The sequence below is a fragment of the Mobula birostris genome, chromosome 26 (assembly GCF_030028105.1).
Source record: "Mobula birostris isolate sMobBir1 chromosome 26, sMobBir1.hap1, whole genome shotgun sequence".
NCBI lineage: Eukaryota > Metazoa > Chordata > Chondrichthyes > Myliobatiformes > Myliobatidae > Mobula > Mobula birostris.
Window position 1 is genome coordinate 164985 of NC_092395.1, and position 21444 is coordinate 186428.

The following is a 21444-nucleotide window of genomic DNA, read 5'->3' on the forward strand; positions in this document are numbered from 1 at the left end:
ACTCTGTGGGCACTTGGGGGGCACTTGGGGTTGGTCTTATTTCTTAAATTGGTTTCTTTGCTTTACAACTGACTGTAAGCAAATAAATCTCAAGGCTGTATAATTTATACATTCATTGATAATAAATGCACATTGAATCTTTGACTCTCACACCATCCCTCAGTAATCCCCTTCCCCAGCACCCTGTGTCACTGACTGTATCCCCACTGACATAAATCCAAATCTTTCACCCACCATCCCTCAGTAATCCCCTCCCCCAGGAACCTGTGTCACTGACTGTATCCCCACTGATGTTAATCCAACTCTTTCACACTGTCATTCAATAGCCTTTCTCCCCCTGGCGCCCTGTGTTTCTGATAGCTCCCTGCGAATTCCTGTGCTCTCACTGGGGCCGCGTAGTCAGAGATGTGAATCCCAAAGCCTCAATTAGTACGTTATGAACCCTGTAACTCATTCAGCCTCAGTGACTGAGCAGACTATTGTCCATCCTATAATGAAATTTATCAGTCATTTCATTATACCTCGAGACTAAGGAGAGCTTATTACTTTTGTATAAAACACTTTAGAAAATTTCCTTCCAATTCTCTCGACAAAAGTTTGCTCCGACCTGGTAAACAAGGGAGCTTAACTACCCCCGTGCAAGACAAATGGATACCTGTGACCACTCCTCAGAGACCACGGACACTTTTTTTTGTCCATGGCTGGTAATTCTTTTCTTTCAGGAACCTGGGCATTCGTCAGCTGAAGCTTATTGTCACGTGCACAGGAAGAGAGTTATCGGTAAGATGATCAGTATTACTGACCATTCCGAATTCTGCTTAGTCTCAGAGTCTGATCCATGAATGATGTCAGTGTAGTGTACTCGCACATCACCCTTTTCCTGACACTTACAGTCCAGGTTTATGAAATTAATTAAGGGTAAATTCCCTAGTCCCTCCAGTGGGATTTGAATTCCTGTTCCTGGATCGTTGTAACACGGCAAAACGCTACAGATGTTGAAAATAAGCAAAGACCCAGAGTTAATATTTCACCGGACCAATGGTCACTGATGTGAAACAGTAACTAGTTGTAACCTGAGTTTCTAGGCACCATAGTAGTTCAACAATGTGAACTATCACATGAGAGGAACCCAGCGGGAATTACCATCGCTCTACCCGATCAGGGAAATTCCTGCGCTAGTTCTTGGATTTAGCCGAGTTAGCATGCCTGGACAAAGAGTCTCACTGAGAAGGAAGTGCTGGCATTAATGAAGGGTTTGCCTGTAATCCATTCCACTCCAAAGACCGGGGAGCTTTGCTGAACTCTGACTAATTCCTTGGGGCTTCACTGAAACCACACTGGGCAATGTAACAGGAGCAACACTCATTAAAGGCATTCCCACAATAACGTGTTAACCTGTTTTCAATTAATTGTTTTAATGAGTTCAGAAACAATGCATTAACTGGTCTGTTATTGGTAGGACAGGGGATATGTTAGGGAGTGGTGTGAGGGGTTTTACAGGAACTAATCAATCCAGCACCTATTTTTAAACCAATCCCATCTATAATCAGTTTTTCAAAATTAATACGTGTGCCTTTTTGAAAGGATTATTGGCTAATCGTTCATCCACGTTGCGTACTGAACACGAGTAGCCCAGGGACATTCGCCTGGGTACTGATTCTCAATCAACACTTTCACCTTTAGGTTCCACAATTATTTTTTTAGAAAAATACGTGACATAACTCTCGCAAACTAAAAACAACCCTTTCAGCCGCCCCAAGGGTGGTTTTCAAACAAAACATCTTGCAGGATTTTAGTGTCCTGTACTTGTGCTGGGCACCTGCTCTTGCACGACAGGACACCCCTGCTCAGTAGAAGTGTTTCATCTCCATGCGAAGTAACTCGAGATGCTTTTTGTGCTTTCGCTTCTCCTTCCTGCTGCCTTTGTGCTGGTGCCTCGGTGACCTGCGATTTCCAGATGCTCCTGGACAGTGAAACAGGCACGATTGTCAACACGTTTGGACCCCAAATCTCAGAAAGGATGTGTTGTCATTGGAGAGTCCAGACGATGTTCGTGAGGATGATTCCAGGAATGACCGGATTAACTGTGAGGAACGTTTGGCAGGTTTGGGCCTGTACTCACTGGAATTTAGAAGGATGCTGGGGGGGATCTCATTGAAACCTACCGAATGTCGAAAGGACTAGATAGGGTGGATGTGGAAAAGATGTTTCCAATGGTAGGGGTATCCAGAACTAAAGGGCACAGCCTCAAAATTGAGGAGTGATCCTTTAGAACAGAGAGTAGTGAATCTGTGGAATGTTCTGCCCTGAGTATATTCAAGGCGGAAGTTGATTGTTTCCTGATCCGTCAGGGCATCAAAGGAAATGGTAAGAAGACAGGTGCATGGGGTTCAGTGAGATCTGGGATCAGCTGTGATGGAATGGCGGACCAGACTCAATGGGCTGAGTGGCCTAATTCTGCTCCTATGTCTTTTGGTCAAGACAGAAAAATTTTTTTAAAAGGCAGGGAACCAGTGAGGCACGGAACTATATGAGGGTGAAAGTCTGATCCCAGGGATGGAGTGACTGGAATCCAGAGCAACACTCACAATGCTGGAGAAACCCAACGAGTCAAGCAGCATCTGTGGAGGGGGATGGACAATCAGCATTTCAACAATAGATTGAGGAGCTCAACACAAAATGTTGACTGCCATCTCCCCACACAGAGGCTGCCTGACATGTCGTTCCTCCAGCAATTTGTGTGTGGGTGTACATTCTCCATCATTTGCCATTTCCAGTGTGTCCATGGACAGAGATTGGTCAATCAGAGGATTGTGGGAGGGTGGGGGAGGTTGATGTTTGGTCAGTGGGAGTCTTGGGGGAGGGGCACTGGTGAGAGTGAGTGATGGTGGGATTGGGGTTTGGTCAGTCGATGAAAGTTGGAGAATTGAGGGGTGGGTTAGGACAGGAGCATACAGAAAGTATGAAAGATCTTCCCCTAGCTTTACTTTCCCTCACTATAACCCTTCTCTCAGTACCTCCTCTCCCTCAGTGTGACCCTCCCTCGAAACCACTCCTCCCTCAGTAACAGCACCCCCTCGCGTGTGTACTCCTCCCTCAGTAACAACCCCCTCATGTGTGTATTCCTCCCTCAGGAACAGCCCCCCTCGCGTGTGTACTCCTCCCTCAGTAACAACCCCCCCGTGTGTGTATTCCTCCGTCAGTAACAACCCCCCCTGTGTATGTACTCCTCCCTCAGTAACAACCCCCCCGTGTGTGTATTCCTCCCTCAGTAACAACCCCCCTCGTGTGTATTCCTCCCTCAGTGACAGCCCCCCCTCGCGTGTGTACTCCTCCCTCAGTAACAACCCCCTCATGTGTGTATTCCTCCCTCAGGAACAGCCCCCCTCGCGTGTGTACTCCTCCCTCAGTAACAACCCCCCCGTGTGTGTATTCCTCCCTCAGTAACAACCCCCCCGTGTATGTACTCCTCCCTCAGTAACAACCCCCCCGTGTGTGTATTCCTCCCTCAGTAACAACCCCCCTCGTGTGTATTCCTCCCTCAGTAACAACCCCCCTCGTGTGTATTCCTCCCTCAGTGACAGCCCCCCCTCACGTGTGTACTCCTCCCTCAGTAACAACCCTCCCGTGTGTGTATTCCTCCCTCAGTAACAGCCCCCCCCACGTGTGTACTCCTCCCTCAGTAACAATCCCCCTCGTGTGTGTACCCCTCCCTCAGTAACAACCCACCCGTGTGTGTACTCCTCCCTCAGTAACAGCCCCCCTCGTGTGTATTCCTCCCTCAGTAACAACCCCCTCCGTGTGTGTACTCCTCCCTCAGTAACAACCCCCCCGTGTGTGTATTCCTTCCTCAGTAACAACCCCCCTGTGTGTGTACTCCTCCCTCAGTAACAACCCCCCCGTGTGTATTCCTCCCTCAGTAACAACCCCCTCGTGTGTGTACTCCTCCCTCAGTAACAACCCCCCGCGTGTGTGTATTCCTCCCTCAGTAACAACCCCCCTGTGTGTATTCCTCCCTCAGTAACAGCCCCCCCGTGTGTGTATTCCTCCCTCAGTAACAACCCCCCTGTGTGTACTCCTCTCTCAGTAACAACCCCCTCGTGTGTGTACTCACGGCTCAGACATACGACCCTAGGCCGGTCCCACTTGCCACTGCTGTGGCACCGGACGGTGGGGATGTGCCTCTGGGTGAAGCCATCCTGGCACTGGTATCGAACCAGCGAGTGGATCTCGTAGCGGGCCTTCCGGCGCCCCATCACTATGGCGTTCTCCACTGCGGGTGGGGGGCCACACAGGACTGCCGGGGAGGGAGACAATTACTTCACGTGGCCTTAGAGTAGCTGCTGCACCTGTGCCCACCCACCCCCAACCTGAGACCACCCTGTCTACCATTCACCTCCACGATAAGAAACCCAGGAACTATCTACCCCCAACCCAGGGGAATCCCCTTCAATCACCCCCATAGGGACCCAGGATCATCTTATCCACCCCTACCCTCACCTCCACCTCCAGAGAGCCTGCCATCCTGCCCACCTCTCACCCCCAGAACCAGTGACCACCTGTCTGTCCTCCCCCCCCCGTCACAAAACAGACCACCCCTTTCAATTACCTCCCCCTCCACTGGGTGACCCAGGGCCACCCATCACCCCCACAGTCATCTAGCACTACCCTGTTGGTCCCAACTCAGAACCACCCCTCTCAATCACCTCCCCTTCCACAGCCTGACCCTAAACCACTATGTCCACTCCTCACCGTCTGTTCCACTCCCAGAGACCCAGGACCACCCTGTTTGTCCTTCCCCCTCCCAAGCCAGGACCACTTCTCTCAATTATACCCCTGTATCCATAGAGACCGACAACCACCACCCCTCAACCCACAACCATTACTCCAATCCCACCCCAACCCACCCCAGAGATCTAGAAATGCCTTGCCTGTTCTTCACTGCTCATTCAAAGTAGTTATCACTCAGCCCCGACAGATATTCAACATATATCATTTCCTTCCCACCTGACCATGCGATATAATCCACTAAGTATGGCCTTAGGAGCCCATGTCATATGTCTACATTGAGAGAATTCTGTCCCCGTGTGCAGGCGGATCTGTCCCCGTGTGCAGGCGGATCTGTCCCCGTGTGCAGAAGGATCTGTCCCCGTGTGCAGGTGGATCTGTCCCCGTGTGCAGGTGGATCTGTCCCCGTGTGCAGGGCGACCTGTCCCCGTGTGCAGAGGGATCTGTCCCTATCTGTAGAGAGATCTGTCCCCGTGTGTACAGGGATCTGTTTCTGTGTTGGTGGATCTGTACCCATGAAAAGTAGTTGAGTGTCAGGAAATGGATATTGTGTATTTGAACTTTGACAAGATCCTGCACTGAGTTATTTAGAGGTAGTGTGGAACAAGCCCTTCCGGACCAACGAGCCACACCACCAAGCAACCCAGTTTAACACTAGCCTAATCCCAGGGCAATTTACTATGACCATTGGATTGGCAAACAGAGAAAAAAAATTTAAAGAAGCAAATGGGGGAGGTTGACACATTTTGCACACAACTCTTCCTGAGGTGACATTGGGTAACACAGAGGAAGAGAGAGTTTAAAAGAAGCAAGCAAGGGCAGTTAACGTATCTTGCATGCTACAGTTCCCAAGGAGATGATAGGTTATGCATAATTAGGGATTAAGTGGAGGGGTCACTGTGGGACCAGACATTGTGTGAGTGAAGAGTTAAGGCTTTGACTCGTCGAGGCTTCGACAAGAAGAGGCATAGGCCATATGTAGACCTTTTTTTGTTATTCATTCTTTGTTTATTTCTGATTGCACATTTAGAGTAGTAGGGATGCCATGCAGGGTAATGGAATGCTCCTCTTATGGGATATGGGAAGATAGGGAGACCTCCAAAATCCCTACAACTACACCTGCAAGAAATGCATCCAAGTTCACCTTCTAGCAGACCATGTTATGGAGTTAGATGTGCAGCTGGATGAATTCCCTGTCAAAATGGATGAACTCCAGATTATTCGGGAGGCTGAGGGGTTGATAGACAGGACGTACAGGGAGGTGGATACACCCAAGTTGCCTGACACAGGAAACCGGGTGACCTTGAGGAGGGGGAAAAGGGCTAGGCAGCCAGTGCAGGGTATCCCTGTGGCTGATCCCCTCAGAAACAGGTGTACATTCGGTGACGGATGACCGAGCAGAGGAAAGTCACAGCGGTCAGGTCTCTGGCACTGAGTCTGACTCTGTGGTTCACAAGGGAAGGGGGGAAAGAAGAGGCGAGCTGTCGTGATACTGAATTTATTAGTTAGGGGAACAGATACGAATTTATGTGGATGAGTTGAGATTTCTCGATGATCTGTTGGGGCCAGGGTCAGGAGAATTTTGCATCGCGTCCACACCATTCTTAAGTGGGAGGGTGAGCAGCCCTGAAGTCCTGCCATGTCAGTACCATTGACACGGCTAGGAGGGCTGACAAGCCCCTGCAAAATGAGTTCAGGGAGTTAGCTGCTAACTTAAAGGACAGGACCTCCAGGGTTGTGATTTCAGGATTGTTACCTGTGCCACGTGCTAGTGAGATCAGAATTAGTAAGATCATACAGTTTAACAGGTGGCTCAGGGGATGCTGCACCATGGAAAACTTCAGATTTTTGGATGATTGGGCTCTCTTCCAGGGACCTTTATAGAGGGGCAGTTTGCATCTGAACTGGAGGGAAACTAATATCCTAGCAGAAAGATTTGCTGGTGCCGCATGGACTGGGGTTTAGAGTTTCAGCGGGATGGGAATCTGAGTGCCAGAATTGATAATGGAGTGGATGTGGCTAAGCCTATACCAAGTCAGGAAACAAAAGGTTGAGCACAGTGGACTAATATTCTGAGCTGTGTACATTTCAATGCAAGGAGTATTGTAGGAAAAGTAGATGAGTTCAGGGCATGGAACAGGATGTGGAATTATGACATTGTAACCTAGTGAGATTCGCTTGCAGGAATGACAGGACTTGCAGCTCGTGTTCCGGACTTCCGTTGTTTTAGACATTATAAAGCAGGAGGGATTAAAGGGGGAGGGGTGACGTTACTAGTCAAGGAAAACGTCACGGCAGTGCTCAGACAGGACAGACCAGAGAGCTCAGCTAGAAAATATGGGTAGAATTGAGGATTAAGAAAGGTATGACCATGTTAATGGGATTACATTATAGACCACCTAACAGTCTGTGGGATTTAGAGGAGGAAATATTGTAGACAGGTTGCAGACTGTTGCAAGAAACTTAAGGTTGTAATAGTGGGTGATTTTGACTGGGACTCACATGATGTAAATGGGCTGGATGGGAAATGTGCTCAGGAAAGTTTCCTTAATCCTGATGGGAGTTATATACAGAGCCCCAAACAGTAGTAAGGATGTGGTCTACAATTTACAATGGGAGATAGAAAATGCATGCCGAAAGGGCAATGTTACAGTAGCTATAGGCGATTTCAATATGCAGGTAAACTGGGAAAATCAGGTTGGTGCTGGATTCCAGGAATTTATACAGTGCCGACGAGATGGCTTTTTAGAGCACCACTAGAGGATCAGCCATTCTGGATTGGGTGTTGTGGAATGAACCAGACTTGATTAGAGAGCTTAAGGTAAAAGAACACTGAGGGGAAGTGATCATAATATGATCAAATTCACCCTGAAATTTGAGAAGGAGAAGCTAAATTCAGATGTATTAGTATTACAGTGGAGTAAAGGGAATTACAGAGGCTTGAGAGAGGAGCTGGCCAGCATTGATTCAAAAAAAACACTGGCAGGGATGATGTCAGAATAGCTATGGATGGAATTTCTGCAAGTAATTCAGAAGGCACAGAATATATACATCCCAAAGAGGAAGAAGTATTCTAAAGACAAGATGCCACAGCCATGGCTAACAAGAAAAGTCAAACCCAACATAAAAGCCATAGAGAGAGCATATAATAGAGCAAAAATTCATGGGAACTAAGAGGATTGGGAAGCTTTTAAAAACCGACAGAAGGCAACTAAAAAAGTCATTAAGAAGGTAAAGATGGAATACAGAATTAAACTAGCCAATAATATTAAAGAGGATAACAAAAACTTCTTCAGATACATAAAAGTGTAAAAGAGAGGCGAGAGTGGATACCAGATGCTGGAAAGAATGCTGGAGAGGTAGTAATGGGGGACAATGAAATGGAGGGTGAACTGATTAAGTATTTTGCATCAGATTTCACTGTGGAGGACATTAGGAGAATTGTGAAAGTTTGAGGTGTCAGGGGGCATGAAGTGTGTGAAGTTACCAGAACTAGAGAGAAGGTTCTTGGGAAACTGAACAGTCTGAAGGTAGATAAGTCAGCTGGACCAGATGGTGTACACCCCAGAGTTCTGAAAGAGGTGGCTGAAAGATCATGAAGGCATTAGTAATGATCTTTCAAGAATCACTAGGTTCTGGAATGGTTCCAAAAGACTGGAAATTGCAGATGCCCCTCCACTCTTCAGGGAGAGGGGCAGAAGAAATGAAACTATAGGCCAGTTAGTCTGACCTCAGTGGTTGGGAAGATGTTAGAGTCAATTAGTAAGGATGAGGTCTCAGGCGATTTGGAAGCACATGATGAAATAGGCCACAGTCAGCATGGTTTCCTCAAGGGAAAATCTTACCAGACAAATCTGTTGGAATTTTGTGAAGGGATAACAAGCAGAATAGACAAAGGAGAATCAGTTGGCGTTGTGTACTTGGATTTTCAGAAGGCCTTTGACAAAGTGCCACACATGAGGTTGCTTAACAAGCTATGACCCATGGTTTTACAGGAAAGATTCTAGTATGGATAAAGCAGTGGCTGATTGGCAGAAGGCAAAGAGTGGGAATAAAGGGAGCCTTTTCTGATTGGTCGGCGGTAACTAGTGGTGATCCACAGGGGTCTGCATTGGGACAGATTCATTTTACGTTGTATGTCAATGATTTGGATGATGGAATTGATGGCTTTGTTGCAAAGTTTTCAGATGGTATGAAGATGGGTGGAGGGGCAGGTAGTTTTGAGGATATACAGAAGCTACAGAAGGACTTCGACAAATTAGGAGAATGGGCAAAGAAATGGTAGATAGAATACAGTATTGGGGAGTGTATTGTCATGCATTTTGGTAGAAGAAATGAAAGGATTGACTAATGGAGAGAAAATACAAGTGGCGCAAATGGACTCGGGAGTTCTTGGGCAGAACACCCTAAAGTAGTGAGGAAGGTAAATGCATTCATTTCAAGTGGATTAGAATCTGAAAGCAAGGATGTAACATTGAGACTTTATAAAGCATTGGTAAGGCTTCACTTGGGATACTGTGAACAGTTTTGGGCCCCTTATCTCAGAAAGGATGTGCTGAAACTGCAGAGGGTTCAAAGGAGGTTCACAAAAATTATTCATATGAAGAGCATTGTCATATGAAGAGCATTTGATGGCTCTGAGCCTGTATTAGCTTGAATTCAGAAGAATAAGGAGTGGCCTCATTAAAACCTATCGAATGGTGAGAAGACTTGATAAAGTGGATGTGGTGAGGTTGTTTCCCATGGGGAGAGAGTCTAAGACCAGAGGGCACAACTTCAGAATTGAGGGCATCCTTTTAGAATGCAGAGGAAGAGGAATTTCCTTAGCCAGGCAGTAATGAATCTGTGGAATTCCTTGCCACAGGCAGAAATGGAGGCCAAGTCTTTTTGGATGTTTAAGGCAGCAGAAGTTGGGCCGGCTGGTGGCGCAATGATATCAGCGCCAGATTCCGGAACGAAGGTTCCCGGGTTCAAATCCAGTCGGGGCCACTCCCGAGTACGCTTTCCACCCGTGCCGGCTTGAGTGTCGAGATCGCAACTCGACCTCGTAAAATAAAGGGAAAAATACTGTGAAATGGCTGTGTGAGGAGTGGCGCGCCACACAGTCTCTCTCTTGCTCCGTACCTTGTAAAGGCATGAAAAGGACATCATCCCACCAACATCACACATGCACGCACGGACGCATGCACGCATGCACACGCCAAAAAAAAAGGCAGCAGAGGTTGATAGATTCTTGATTGGTCAGGCATGAAGGGCTACGGTGAGAAGGCAGGAGAGTGGAACTGAGAGGAAAATTGGATCAACCATGTTGAAATGGTGTAGACTCGATGGGCTAAATGGCCTAATTCTGCTCCTATATCTTATAGTGTGTGGTGTGTGGTCAAGTGGTTAGGGCATTGGACTAGCAATCTGAATGTCGTGGGTTCGAGCCTCGGCCGGGGCAGGGTGTGTGTCCTTGAGCAAGGCACTTAACCACACAATGCTCCAGTCTACCCAACTGAGAATGGGTACTGGCAAAAATGCTGGGAGTTAACCTCGCGATAGACTGGCGTCCTATCCAGGGGGGGAGTCTCGTACTCTCAGTCGCTTCACGCCACGGAAACCGGCATAAGCACCGGCCTGATGGGCCACAAGGCTCGTGACAGACTTTAATCTTAATTAATCTTATAGTCTTATGGTCTTAATCAGTACATAAGTCCCAACTAGAGAGAATGCAATACTGCATCTCCTATTAGGGAATGAGACAGGGAAAGTGACAGAAAAATTTTACAGGGGAACATTTTGTATCTAGTGATTATAATGCTATCACTTTTTAAGGTTCTTATGGAAAAGAATAGGTCTGGTCCTCAGTTTGAGTTTCTATATTGGAGAAAGGCCAATTTTGATGGTATCAGAAAGGATATGGCAAATGTGGACTGGGACAAGTTGTTTTCTGGCAAACGTGTACCTGGTAAGTGGAAGGCCTTCAAAAGTGAAATTTTGAGAGTACAGAGTTTGTATGTTCCTGTCAGAATAAAAGGCAAGGGTAACAAGTTGAGAGAACCTTGCTTTTTAAGAGATATTGAGACTCTGGTTAAGAATAAGGAGGTACATAGCAGGTATAGGCAGGGAGGAAAAAGATGAGATACTTGAGGAGTATAAGAAATGCAAGCAAACATCTAGGAAGGAAATCAAGAGGGCGAAAAGAAGACATGAGGTTAGTCTAGCAGACAACATGAAGGAGACTATTAATGTCTTCTACAGATACATTAAGAGCAAAAGGATAGCAAGGGATAAAATTGGTCCTCTGGGAAGATCAGAGTCGTAACCTACACATGGAGCCAAAAGAGACAGTGGAAATCTTCAGTGGAATTTTTGCATTTGTATTTACTCATGGGATGGATATGAAGTCTATAGAAGCGAAGCAAAGCAGCAGTGAGGTCATGGACAGATTACAGAGGAGGAGATGTTTGCTGTACCAAGGCAAATCAGGGTGGATAAATCCCCAGGCAGACAAAGTATTCCCTTGGACCTGTGGGAGTCTGGTGCAGAAATTGCAGGGGACTGATCAGAGATATTTAAAACATGGGTAAGGTGCTGGAGGATCGGAGGATAGCCAATATTGTTCTGCTATTTAAGAAAGGCTCTAAGAATAAGCCAGGAAATTATAGCCAGTGAGCCTGACGTCAACAGTAGCAAAGTTATTGGAAGGTAGTCAAAGGAACTGGATGTAAGTATTTGGAGAGGAAGTAATTGATCAGGGATAGTCAGTAACTGATGTTGGCAGTAGGCAAGTGGTCAGAGTAACAGTGTGAGGCTTTGAATCAAAGAAGGCTTCAGCTCGAAAGAGGTGTTGCTCTGGGTAAGTTTCTGTTAAGGTTCTCTTTTTTTCACTCTTACTGTACCTGGTGTAGTAAATGGCTGTTGTGTGTCTTCATGCAGATGTTGGAGTCCTGGGAGACCCAGAGTCTCCCAGGGAGCTACGTCTGCATGAAGAGTATCCGGCTGCAGATCCTTGAAGACCATGTTAGGGATCTGGAGCAGCAGCTGGATGACCTTCAGCTTGTACAGGAGAGTAAAGAGATAATTGATCAGAGTTACAGGGAAGTAGTCACCCTGAAGTTGCAGGAGTCGAGTAGCTGGGTGACCGTCAGGAGAAATGGAAATGTGAACAGGCAGTTAGTGCAGAGCACTCCTGTGGCCGTTCCCCTCAATAATAAGTATACCGTTTTGGATACTGTTGTGGGGGTGACCTCCCAGGGGAATGCCACAGAGACCAGAATACTGGCAATGAGCAAGGGAAAGAGGGAGAAGAGGGACACTATTGTGTTAGGGGACTCAATAGTCAGGGGAACAGACAGGAGATTCTGCAGATGTGAATGAAACTCCCAAATGGTATGTTGCCTCCGTGTTGCCAGGATCCGGGATGTCTCAGACCATGTCCACAGCATTCTGGGGAGGGAGGGGGAGCAGCCAGATGTCTTTGTACATATTGGTACCAATGACATAGGAAGGAAAAGCAAAGAGATCCTGAAAAGAGAATTTAGACAGCTAGGTAGAAAGCTGAGAAGCAGGACCTCCTGGGTAGTAATTTCTGGATTGCTGCCTGTGCCACGCACCAGTGAGGGTAGAAACAAGATGATTTGGCAGATAAGTGAGTGGCTGACAAGCTGGTGCAGGGGGCAGGGCTACAGGTTCTTGGATCATTGAGAGCTCCTCTGGGGGGGGTATAACCTGTTCAAAAGTGATGGGCTGCACCGGAACCCGAGGGGGACCAATATTCTCATGGACAGGTTTGTTAGTGGTATTGGGGAGCATTTAAACTAAAATTTGGCAGGGGAGTGGGAACCAGACTGAAGGATAGGATGGATGGTAAAAAGGCAAATATAGCTTGCAGGCAAATGATAGGGCAAAATTACAGTCAGCAGGGCAATAATGCTGCAGAATCAAAAAGGGTAGCAAATACAATACTCAAAGTGTTGTATTTCAATGCACAAAATATAAAAAATAAGATGGACGATTTTGTTGCACTATTACAGATTGTAAGGTACGATTGTAAGGGCCTGACGGAATATTCCCCAGGCTGCTCCACGAGGCGAGAGAAGAGATTGCTGAGCCTCTGGCTAGGATCTTTATGTCCTCGTTGTCCACGGGAATGGTACCGGAGGATTGGAGGGAGGCGAATGTTGTTCCCTTGTTCAAAAAAGGTAGTAGGGATAGTCCGGGTAATTATAGACCAGTGAGCCTTACGTCTGTGGTGGGAAAGCTGTTGGAAAAGATTTTTAGAGATAGGATCTATAGGCATTTAGAGAATCATGGTCTGATCAGGGACAGTCAGCATGACTTTGTGAAGGGCAAATCGTGTCTAACAAGCCTGATAGAGTTCTTTGAGGAGATGACCAGGCATATAGATGAGGGTAGTGCAGTGGATGTGATCTATATGGATTTTAGTAAGGCATTTGACAAGGTTCCACATGGTAGGCTTATTCAGAAAGTTAGAAGGCATGGGATCCAGGGAAGTTTAGCCAGGTGGATTCAGAATTGGCTTGCCTGCAGAAGGCAGAGGGTGGTGGTGGAGTGAGTACATTCAGATTGGAGGATTGTGACTAGTGGTGTCCCACAAGGATCTGTTCTGGGACCTCTACTTTTTGTGATTTTTATTAACGACCTGGATGTGGGGGTGGAAGGGTGGGTTGGCAAATTTGCAGACGACACAAAGGTTGGTGGTGTTGTAGATAGTGTAGAGGATTGTCAAAGATTGCAGAGAGACATTGATAGGATGCAGAAGTGGGCTGAGAAGTGGCAGATGGAGTTCAACCCAGAGAAGTGTGAAGTGGTACACTTTGGAAGGACAAACTCCAAGGCAGAGTACAAAGTAAATGGCAGGATACTTGGTAGTGTGGAGGAGCAGAGGGATCTCGGGGTACATGTCCACAGATCCCTGAAAGTTGCCTCACAGGTGGATAGGGTAGTTAAGAAAGCTTATGGGGTGTTAGCTTTCATAAGTCGAGGGATAGAGTTTAAGAGTCGCAATGTAATGATGCAGCTCTATAGAACTCTGGTTAGGCCACACTTGGAGTATTGTGTCCAGTTCTGGTCACCTCACTATAGGAAGGATGTGGAAGCATTGGAAAGGGTACAGAGGAGATTTACCAGGATGCTGCCAGGTTTAGAAAGTATGCATTATGATCAGAGATTAAGGGAGCTAGGGCTTTACTCTTTGGAGAGAAGGAGGATGAGAGGAGACATGATAGAGGTGTACAAGATAATAAGAGGAATAGATAGAGTGGATAGCCAGCGCTTCTTCCCCAGGGCACCACTGCTCAATACAAGAGGACGTGGCTTTAAGGTAAGGAGTGGGAAGTTCAAGGGGGATATTAGAGGAAGGTTTTTTACTCAGAGAGTGGTTGGTGCGTGGAATGCACTGCCTGAGTCAGTGGTGGAGGCAGATACACTAGTGAAGTTTAAAAGACTACTAGACAGGTATATGGAGGAATCTAAGGTGGGGGCTTATATGGGAGGCAGGGTTTGAGGGTCGGCACAATATTGTGGGCAGAAGGGCCTGTACTGTGCTGTACTATTCTATGTTCTATGTTGTGGCCATCATTGAATCATGGTTGAAGGATGGTTGTAGTTGGGAGCTGAATGTCCTAGGTTACACCTTGTATGGAGGGATAGGAAGGTACGTAGAGGGGGAGGCATGGCTCTACTGGTGAGGATGGCATCAAATCAGTAGAAGCATGTGACATAGGATCAGAAGGTGTCGAATCCATGTGGGTTGAGATAAGAAATCGCAAGGTTAAAAGGACGTCAATGGCAGTTCTATACAGGCCTCCCAACAGTGGCTGGGATGTGGACCAAAGATTACAATAGGAAATAGAAAAGACGAGTCAAAAGGGCAATGTTATGGTAGTCATGGGAGATTTTAACATGCAGGTCGATTGGGAAAATCAGGTTGGTAATGGATCTCAAGAGAATGAGTTTGTTGAATGCCGACGAGATGGCCTTTTAGAGCAGTTTGTCTTTGAGCCTACGAGGGGATCAGCTACACTAGATCAGGTGTTATGTAATGAACTGGGGGTGGTTAAGGTGCTTAAGGTAAAAGAACCCTTAGGAGCTAGAGATCACAATATGATTGAGTTAAACTTGAAATTTGATAGGGAGAAAGTAAAGTCTGACATAGCAGTATTCCAGTGGAGTAAGGGAAATTACAGTGGTATGAGAGAGGAGTTGGCCAAAGTAAATTGGAAGGAGATGCTGGCAGGGATGACAGCAAAGCAGCAATGGCATGAGTTTTTGGGAAAAATGAGACAGGTGCAGATAGATGTATCCCAAAAACAAAGAAATACTCAAATGGCAAAATAGTGCAACTGTGCTAATGTAAAAGCAAAGGAGAGGGCATACAACAAAACAAAAATTAGTGGGAAGACAGAGGATTGGGAAACTTTTACAAACCTACAGAGAATAACTAAAAGAGTAATTGGGGGAAAAAGCTGAAATATGAAAGCAAACTAGCAAATAACATCAAAGTGAGGGTGTGGCACTGTTGCTCAGAGATAGTGTCACGGCTGCAGTACAGGAGGAAGTCATAGAGGGGTTGTCTACCGAGTCTTTATGGGTGGAAGTTAGGAATAGGAAGGGGCCAATAACTCTACTGGGTGTTTTTTATAGACCAGCCAATAGTAACAGGGACATTAAGGAACAGATAGGGAAACAGATTCTGGAAAGGAATAATAATAACAGGGTTGTCGTGGTGGGAGATTTTAATTTCCCAAATATTGATTGGAATCTCCCTAGAGTGAGGGGTTTAGATGGGATGGAGTTTGTTAGGTGTGTTCAGGGAGGTTTCCTGACACAATATGTAGATAAGCCTACAAGAGGAGAGGCTGTACTTGATCTGGTATTGGGAAATGAACCTGGTCAGGTGTCAGGTCTCTCAATAGGAGAGCATTTTGGAGATAGTGATCACAATTCTATCTCCTTTCCTATAGCACTGGAGAGGGATAGGAACAGGCAAGTTAAGGAAACATTTAATTGGAGTAAGGGGAACTATGAGGCTATGAGGCTATCAGGCAGGAACTTGGAAGCATAAATTGGAAACAGATGTTCTCAGGGAAACGTACCAAAGAAATGTGGCAAATGTTCAGGCGATATTTGTGTGGGGTTCTCAGTAGGTACATTCCAATGAGACATGGAAAGGATGGTAGGGTAGAAGATCCATGGTGCACAAAGGCTGTTGTAAATCTAGTCAAGAAGAAAAGAGCTTACGAAAGGTTCAAAAAAACTAGATAATGATATGAATCTAGACGATTATCAGGCTAGCAGGAAAGAGCTTAAGAATGAAATTAGGAGAGCCAGAAGGCCTTGGCGGACAGGATTAAGGAAAACCCAAAGGCATTCTACAAGTATGTGAAGAGCAAGAGGATAAGACGTGAGAGAATAAGACTAATCAAGTGTGACAATGGAAAAATGTGAATGGAACCGGAGGAAATAGCGGAGGTACTTAATGAATACTTTGCTTCAGTATTCACTATGGAAAAGGATCTTGGCGATTGTAGGGCTGACTTGCAGTGGACTGAAAAGCTTGAGCATGTAGATATTAAGAAAGAGGATGTGCTGCAGCTTTTGGAAAGCAACAAGTTGGATAAGTCACCGGGACCAGACAGGATGTACCCCAGGCTACTGTGGGAAACGAGGGAGGAGATTGCTGAGCCTCTGGCAATGATCTTTGCAGCATCAATGAGGACGGGAGAGGTTCCGGAGGATTGGATTGGAATTTTAATGTTGGACTTTTGTAGGACTAATCACGGTAGGTCTCACAAGATCAGCAGTAGGGCACTGAGAAAAGTGATAGAAAGGAGGGATGTGGGAATACAGATCCATAATTCCTTGGAAGTGTTGGAGTCATAAAGAAAGCTTTTGGCACATTGGGCTTCATATATCAATATATTAAGCACAGATGGTTCAAATGTTTGTTTAAATTGTTTAAGACGTTGGTGAGGCATACTTTGGAGTACTGTATGCAGTGTGGTCACCTACCTACAGGATAGGTATTAGACCATAAGACCTTGAGACACAGAAGTGGAATTTGGCCATTTGGCCCACCAAGTCTGCTTCGTCATTCAATCATGGCTTATCCTTTTCTCCCCTCCTCAGCCTTACTCCCTGGCTTTTTCCCCATAACCTTTGATTTCATGGCCAAACAAGAACCTATTAAACTCCACCTTAAATACACCCAATCACCCGGCCTCCACAGCTGCCTGTGGTAACAAATTCCACAAATTCACTACCCTCTGGCTAAAGAAATTTCTCCGCATCTCTGCTTTAAAAGAACACTCCTCTATCCTGAGGCTGTGCCCTCTTGTCCTAGACTCCCCCACCATGGGAAACATCCTTTCCACATCTACCCTGTCTAGGCCTTTCAACATTTGAAAGGTTTCAATGAGATACACCACCCCCCCCCCATCCTTCTAAATTCCAGCAAGTAAGGTCCAGAGCCCTTTCATTCCTGGAATCATCCTTGTGAACCTCCTTTGAACCCTCTCCAATGATATCTTTTCTTAGATGAAGAGCCCAAAACTGTTCACAATACTCAAGGTGAGGCCTCACCACTGCCTTATAAAGCCTCAGCATCACATCCCTGCTGTTGAACTCTAGACCTCTTGAAATGAATGCTAACATTGCATTTGCTTTCCTCACCACCAACCTCTACCTGCAAGTTAACCTTCAGAGTGGTCTGTGCAAGGACTCCCAAGTTTCTTTGCATCTCCGATTTTTGGTTTTTCCATCCTGTTTAGAAAACATTCTGCACATTTTTTTCTTCTACCACAGTGCATTTGCCACTTTCTTGCCCATTCTCTTAATCTGTCTAAGTTCTTCTGCAGCCTTCCTGTTTCCCCAACACAACCTTCCCCTCCACCAATCTTCATATCATCTGCAAACTAGGCAACAAAGTCATCTATTCTATCATTTAAATTATTGATATACAGCATAAAAAGAAGCAGTCCCAACACCAGTCCCTGCAGGACACCACTCGTCACTGGCAGCTAACCAGAAAAGGATCCTTTTATTCCAGCTCACTACCTCCCACCAATCAGTCAATGCTCTAACCATGCTAGTAACTTTCCTGTAATACCATGGGCTCTTAACTTGATAAACAGCCTCATGTGTGGGCACTTTGTCAAAGGCCTTCTGAAAATCCAAATATTCAACTTCCACTGCATCCCCCTTATCTACCCTACCTGTAATCTCAAAGAATTTCAATAGGTTTGTAAAGCAAGATTGCCCCTTAAGGAAACCATGCCAACTTTGTTTTATCTTGTCCTGTGTCAGTATGTAAAGAAAGTTGAAACAATACAAAAAAAATTACAAGGATGTTGCTGAGATAGGGGGACCTGAGTTATAGGGAAAGGTTAAACAGGTTTGGACTTTATTTCCTAGAGTGCAGAAGATTGAGGGGATATATGATAGAGGTGTGCAAAATTACGAGGAGTATAGTTAGCTTAAATGCAAGCAGGCTTTTCCCACTGAGTTTGGGTGAGATGACAACAAGAGGTCAAGGGTGAAGGATGAACTGTTTAAGGGGACATGAGGGGAATCAGGATCAATCTCATCATTTCAGAGAAATTTGGGTAGGTATCTGGATGGGAGAGGTATGGAGGGTATGGTCCAGGTGGAGGGGTATGGTTCGGGTGCAGGGCGATGGGACTAGGCAAATTAATGGTTCACCTCTCTGATTCTGTCCACTCAGATGACGACTGCTGTGACGATGGCTGCTTCGCTTGCCAGTGCCTTCCTTTAATTGGCTCTTTTATCATTTAATTTTCTTTTTTATCATTTAAGAAGCTGTTGGAAGGGTGTGGTGTAAAGGAATATAGCCAAAACAGGAAATTGGGACTGTCTGGCTGGGCACCGTGGGCAGCATGGACTGGTTGAGCTGACGGGCCTGTACTTCTGTTGTATTACTCTATGAATCTATGACCCAATATGCCCATGTGTAAGGGAGTCTGTCCCTAATTGAAGAGTGATCTTTCACTGTGTCCTATGGATCCAATGTCTAATGTGCTTGCCTGTGTCTACAATGAACAGAGTCCTCTCTCAGAAGATGTCGTCTCATTGGTCTAGAGTCTGGACTGGAACTGCGATGCGCTCTGATTGGGTGATGTGAGTGTGACCCTGTCACCCTGCAGCCAATGAGGAGAGGAAGAACAGCTGCTGACCCCAGGTTTACCTGTGCCTTTCTTACAGATGTAGGGTAGGTTGTAGTTACAGGGAACGTCATTCCACTTCCCGTTCTCGTGTTTGATGGAGACCACGCAGTCCTCGCCTCCTGCGAAGAAGCTGTCAGGTTGGTTTATGCGCCAGTTCTCATATTGCTGAGTAGGAAACAAAAATCAGGGGTTCACACCTTCCCGCTGAACTCCAACAGTAGTTACTGCTGTGTCACGTTATGCAACAGGTGGTTTCAGAGCTGTCCGCACTCAGCTCAGATTCACATTTACCCCAAGTACATCGAAACATACTGTGAAATGCGACATTTGCATTAATAACCAACAAGCCCAAGAATGTGCTGGGGGCAGCCTGCAAGTGTCACCATAGAGTCCAGCACCAAACACAGTCGGTGTCACCTTGTACCACGATCAAAGTCTTGTCTGGACCTCCACCCACAGCACGTCCTGGGCTGGAAGTCCGGAGCTGGGATCCCTCACGTTGTTATATGAAAACAACAACACACTTCAGGCCCATCAGCTCACAACATTGTGCCAATCTTTTAACCTACTCCAAGATCAATCTAACCCTTCTCACCTACATAGCCTTCCATTTTTCTTTCATCATGTGCCTAAGAGGCTCTTAAATGCCCTTAATGTGTCTGCTTATACCCCCACCTCAGCAGTGTGTTCCACACCCACCTTTCTCTGTGTAGAAAACCTGCCTTTCCCATAACCCCATTCTTTCCTCTAATCACCTTACTTATTCCAATCACCTACTTATTTTGGACGGTCCACACATCAGAACTGCGTAAAAAAAGGCAGGACGACAATCAAGATTTTAAAGGCAGAGGTTTGCGGCAGTTTCTCTGAGTTGAGGCCTGACCAATCAGCAAGAGGGATTTGTTAGAAAGGGCCAAAAAAGAACTCAAGTACAAGTGGAGTGGCCATTCTTTATGCAGTATGCTAGTCTTTTGACTGGTTTTAGTTCATCGGGCTCAGGTGAGATCAGGCTTGGGTGTGGTAAATTGTCTTGTTCTCTCTCTGTTCTTATCTGTTCACTCCTCATCTATTAGGGCATAGTAGTGTAGTGAGAATGGCTCCAGGGGCAGTGTTTTGTATCTGCGTGGGACGTGGGGAGTCTGGGAGACCCCCAGTCTCCAGCTAAACACCGCTGCACCAGATGCACCAAGTGGAGGAACTGAGGAACTGGAGCTGCAGCTCATATGGGAGAATAAGGAGGTGATAGGCAAGAGCTACAGGGAGGTTGTCACCCCTAGTTTGCAGGAGAAAGGTAACTGGGTGACTGTCAGGAGAAGGGGTGGGGGACCACAGCCAGTACAGAGTACACCTGTGGCCATTCCCCTCAATAATAAGAATAGGACTTTAGATACTGAGAGGGGGGCGACCTAGCAGGTGGGAGCCAAAGTGATCTCCTTCTGGCATTGAGCCTGGTGCTGTGGCACAGAAGGGCAGGGGGTGAAGAGGAATGCAGCGTTGATAGGAAATTCCTTAGTCAAAGGAACGGAGATTAGGTTATGTAGGCACACCCAGATGGTACGTTGCCTCCCTGGTACCAGGATCAGGGGCGTCTTGGATTGTGACCATGGAATTCTGAAGGTTGAGGGTCAGCAACCAGAGGTCTTGGTAAATATTGGCACCAATGACGTAGGTAGACAGGTTGAGGAGGTCCTGAAGAGAGAAGTTATGTAGAAAGCTGAGAAACAGGACTTCCAGGTTGGTAATCTCTGTATTGCTGCCTGTGCCATGTGCCAGTGAGGGTAAGAATAGGCTGGTTTGGCAGGTGAATGTGTGGCTAAGGAACTGGTACAGAGGCAGGAATTCAGATTTGAGGATCATTGGGATCTTTTCGGGGGACCCCAAACAAAAGGGATGAGTTACACCTGAACCCAAGGGGTCCAATATCCTTGTGGGCAGGTTGGCCAGAGTTGCTCAGGTGTTACTTAATCCATTTTGGCAGGGGGTGGGAACCGTAGTGATAGTGCTGAGGGTGAGATAAATGGTCTACAAACAGAAGCAACGTGATAGTGCTGAGGGTGAGATAAATGGTCTACAAACAGAAGCAATGTGATAGTGCTGAGGGTGAGATAAATGGTCTACAAACAGAAGCAAAGTGCAGTGAGACTGCTAACAAGGAGAGACTGTTGACAGGGAAAACTTGGAGTCAGCACAATGAGTTGCAACATAAAAGGTGAACAAAAATGAATAGGGGTGAATACAGGACTGAAGGTGTTATACACATAAATGCTGGAGGAACTTAGCAGGCCTGGCAAATCTATGGAATAGAGTACAGTCGATATTTCGAGCCAAGACCCTTCGGCAGGACTGGAACAAAAATGTTGAGGAGTAGATTTAAAAGGAGGGAAAGGGCAGAGAGAACCACAAGGTGATAGGTGAAACCTGGAGGGGGATGGATGAAGTAAAAGCTGGGAAGTTCTTTAGTGAAAGA

At 46.3% G+C, this 21444-nt stretch overlaps 1 protein-coding gene across 1 annotated transcript in view; it reads right to left on the reverse strand.

The window, feature by feature from the left end:
• Positions 1-1203: 1203 nt before the first annotated feature.
• The window catches only part of ncanb (neurocan b), a 345873-nt gene continuing 325632 nt past the window's right edge, over positions 1204-21444 (reverse strand). The window contains exons 14-16 of the mRNA XM_072244299.1: positions 18998-19142; positions 4115-4297; positions 1204-1963 (exon numbers count right to left, since the gene is read on the reverse strand). Of these exons, the coding sequence (XP_072100400.1) occupies positions 1848-1963; positions 4115-4297; positions 18998-19142 (444 nt within the window). The 3' untranslated portion in view covers positions 1204-1847. The remainder of the gene's footprint in view (positions 1964-4114; positions 4298-18997; positions 19143-21444) is intronic.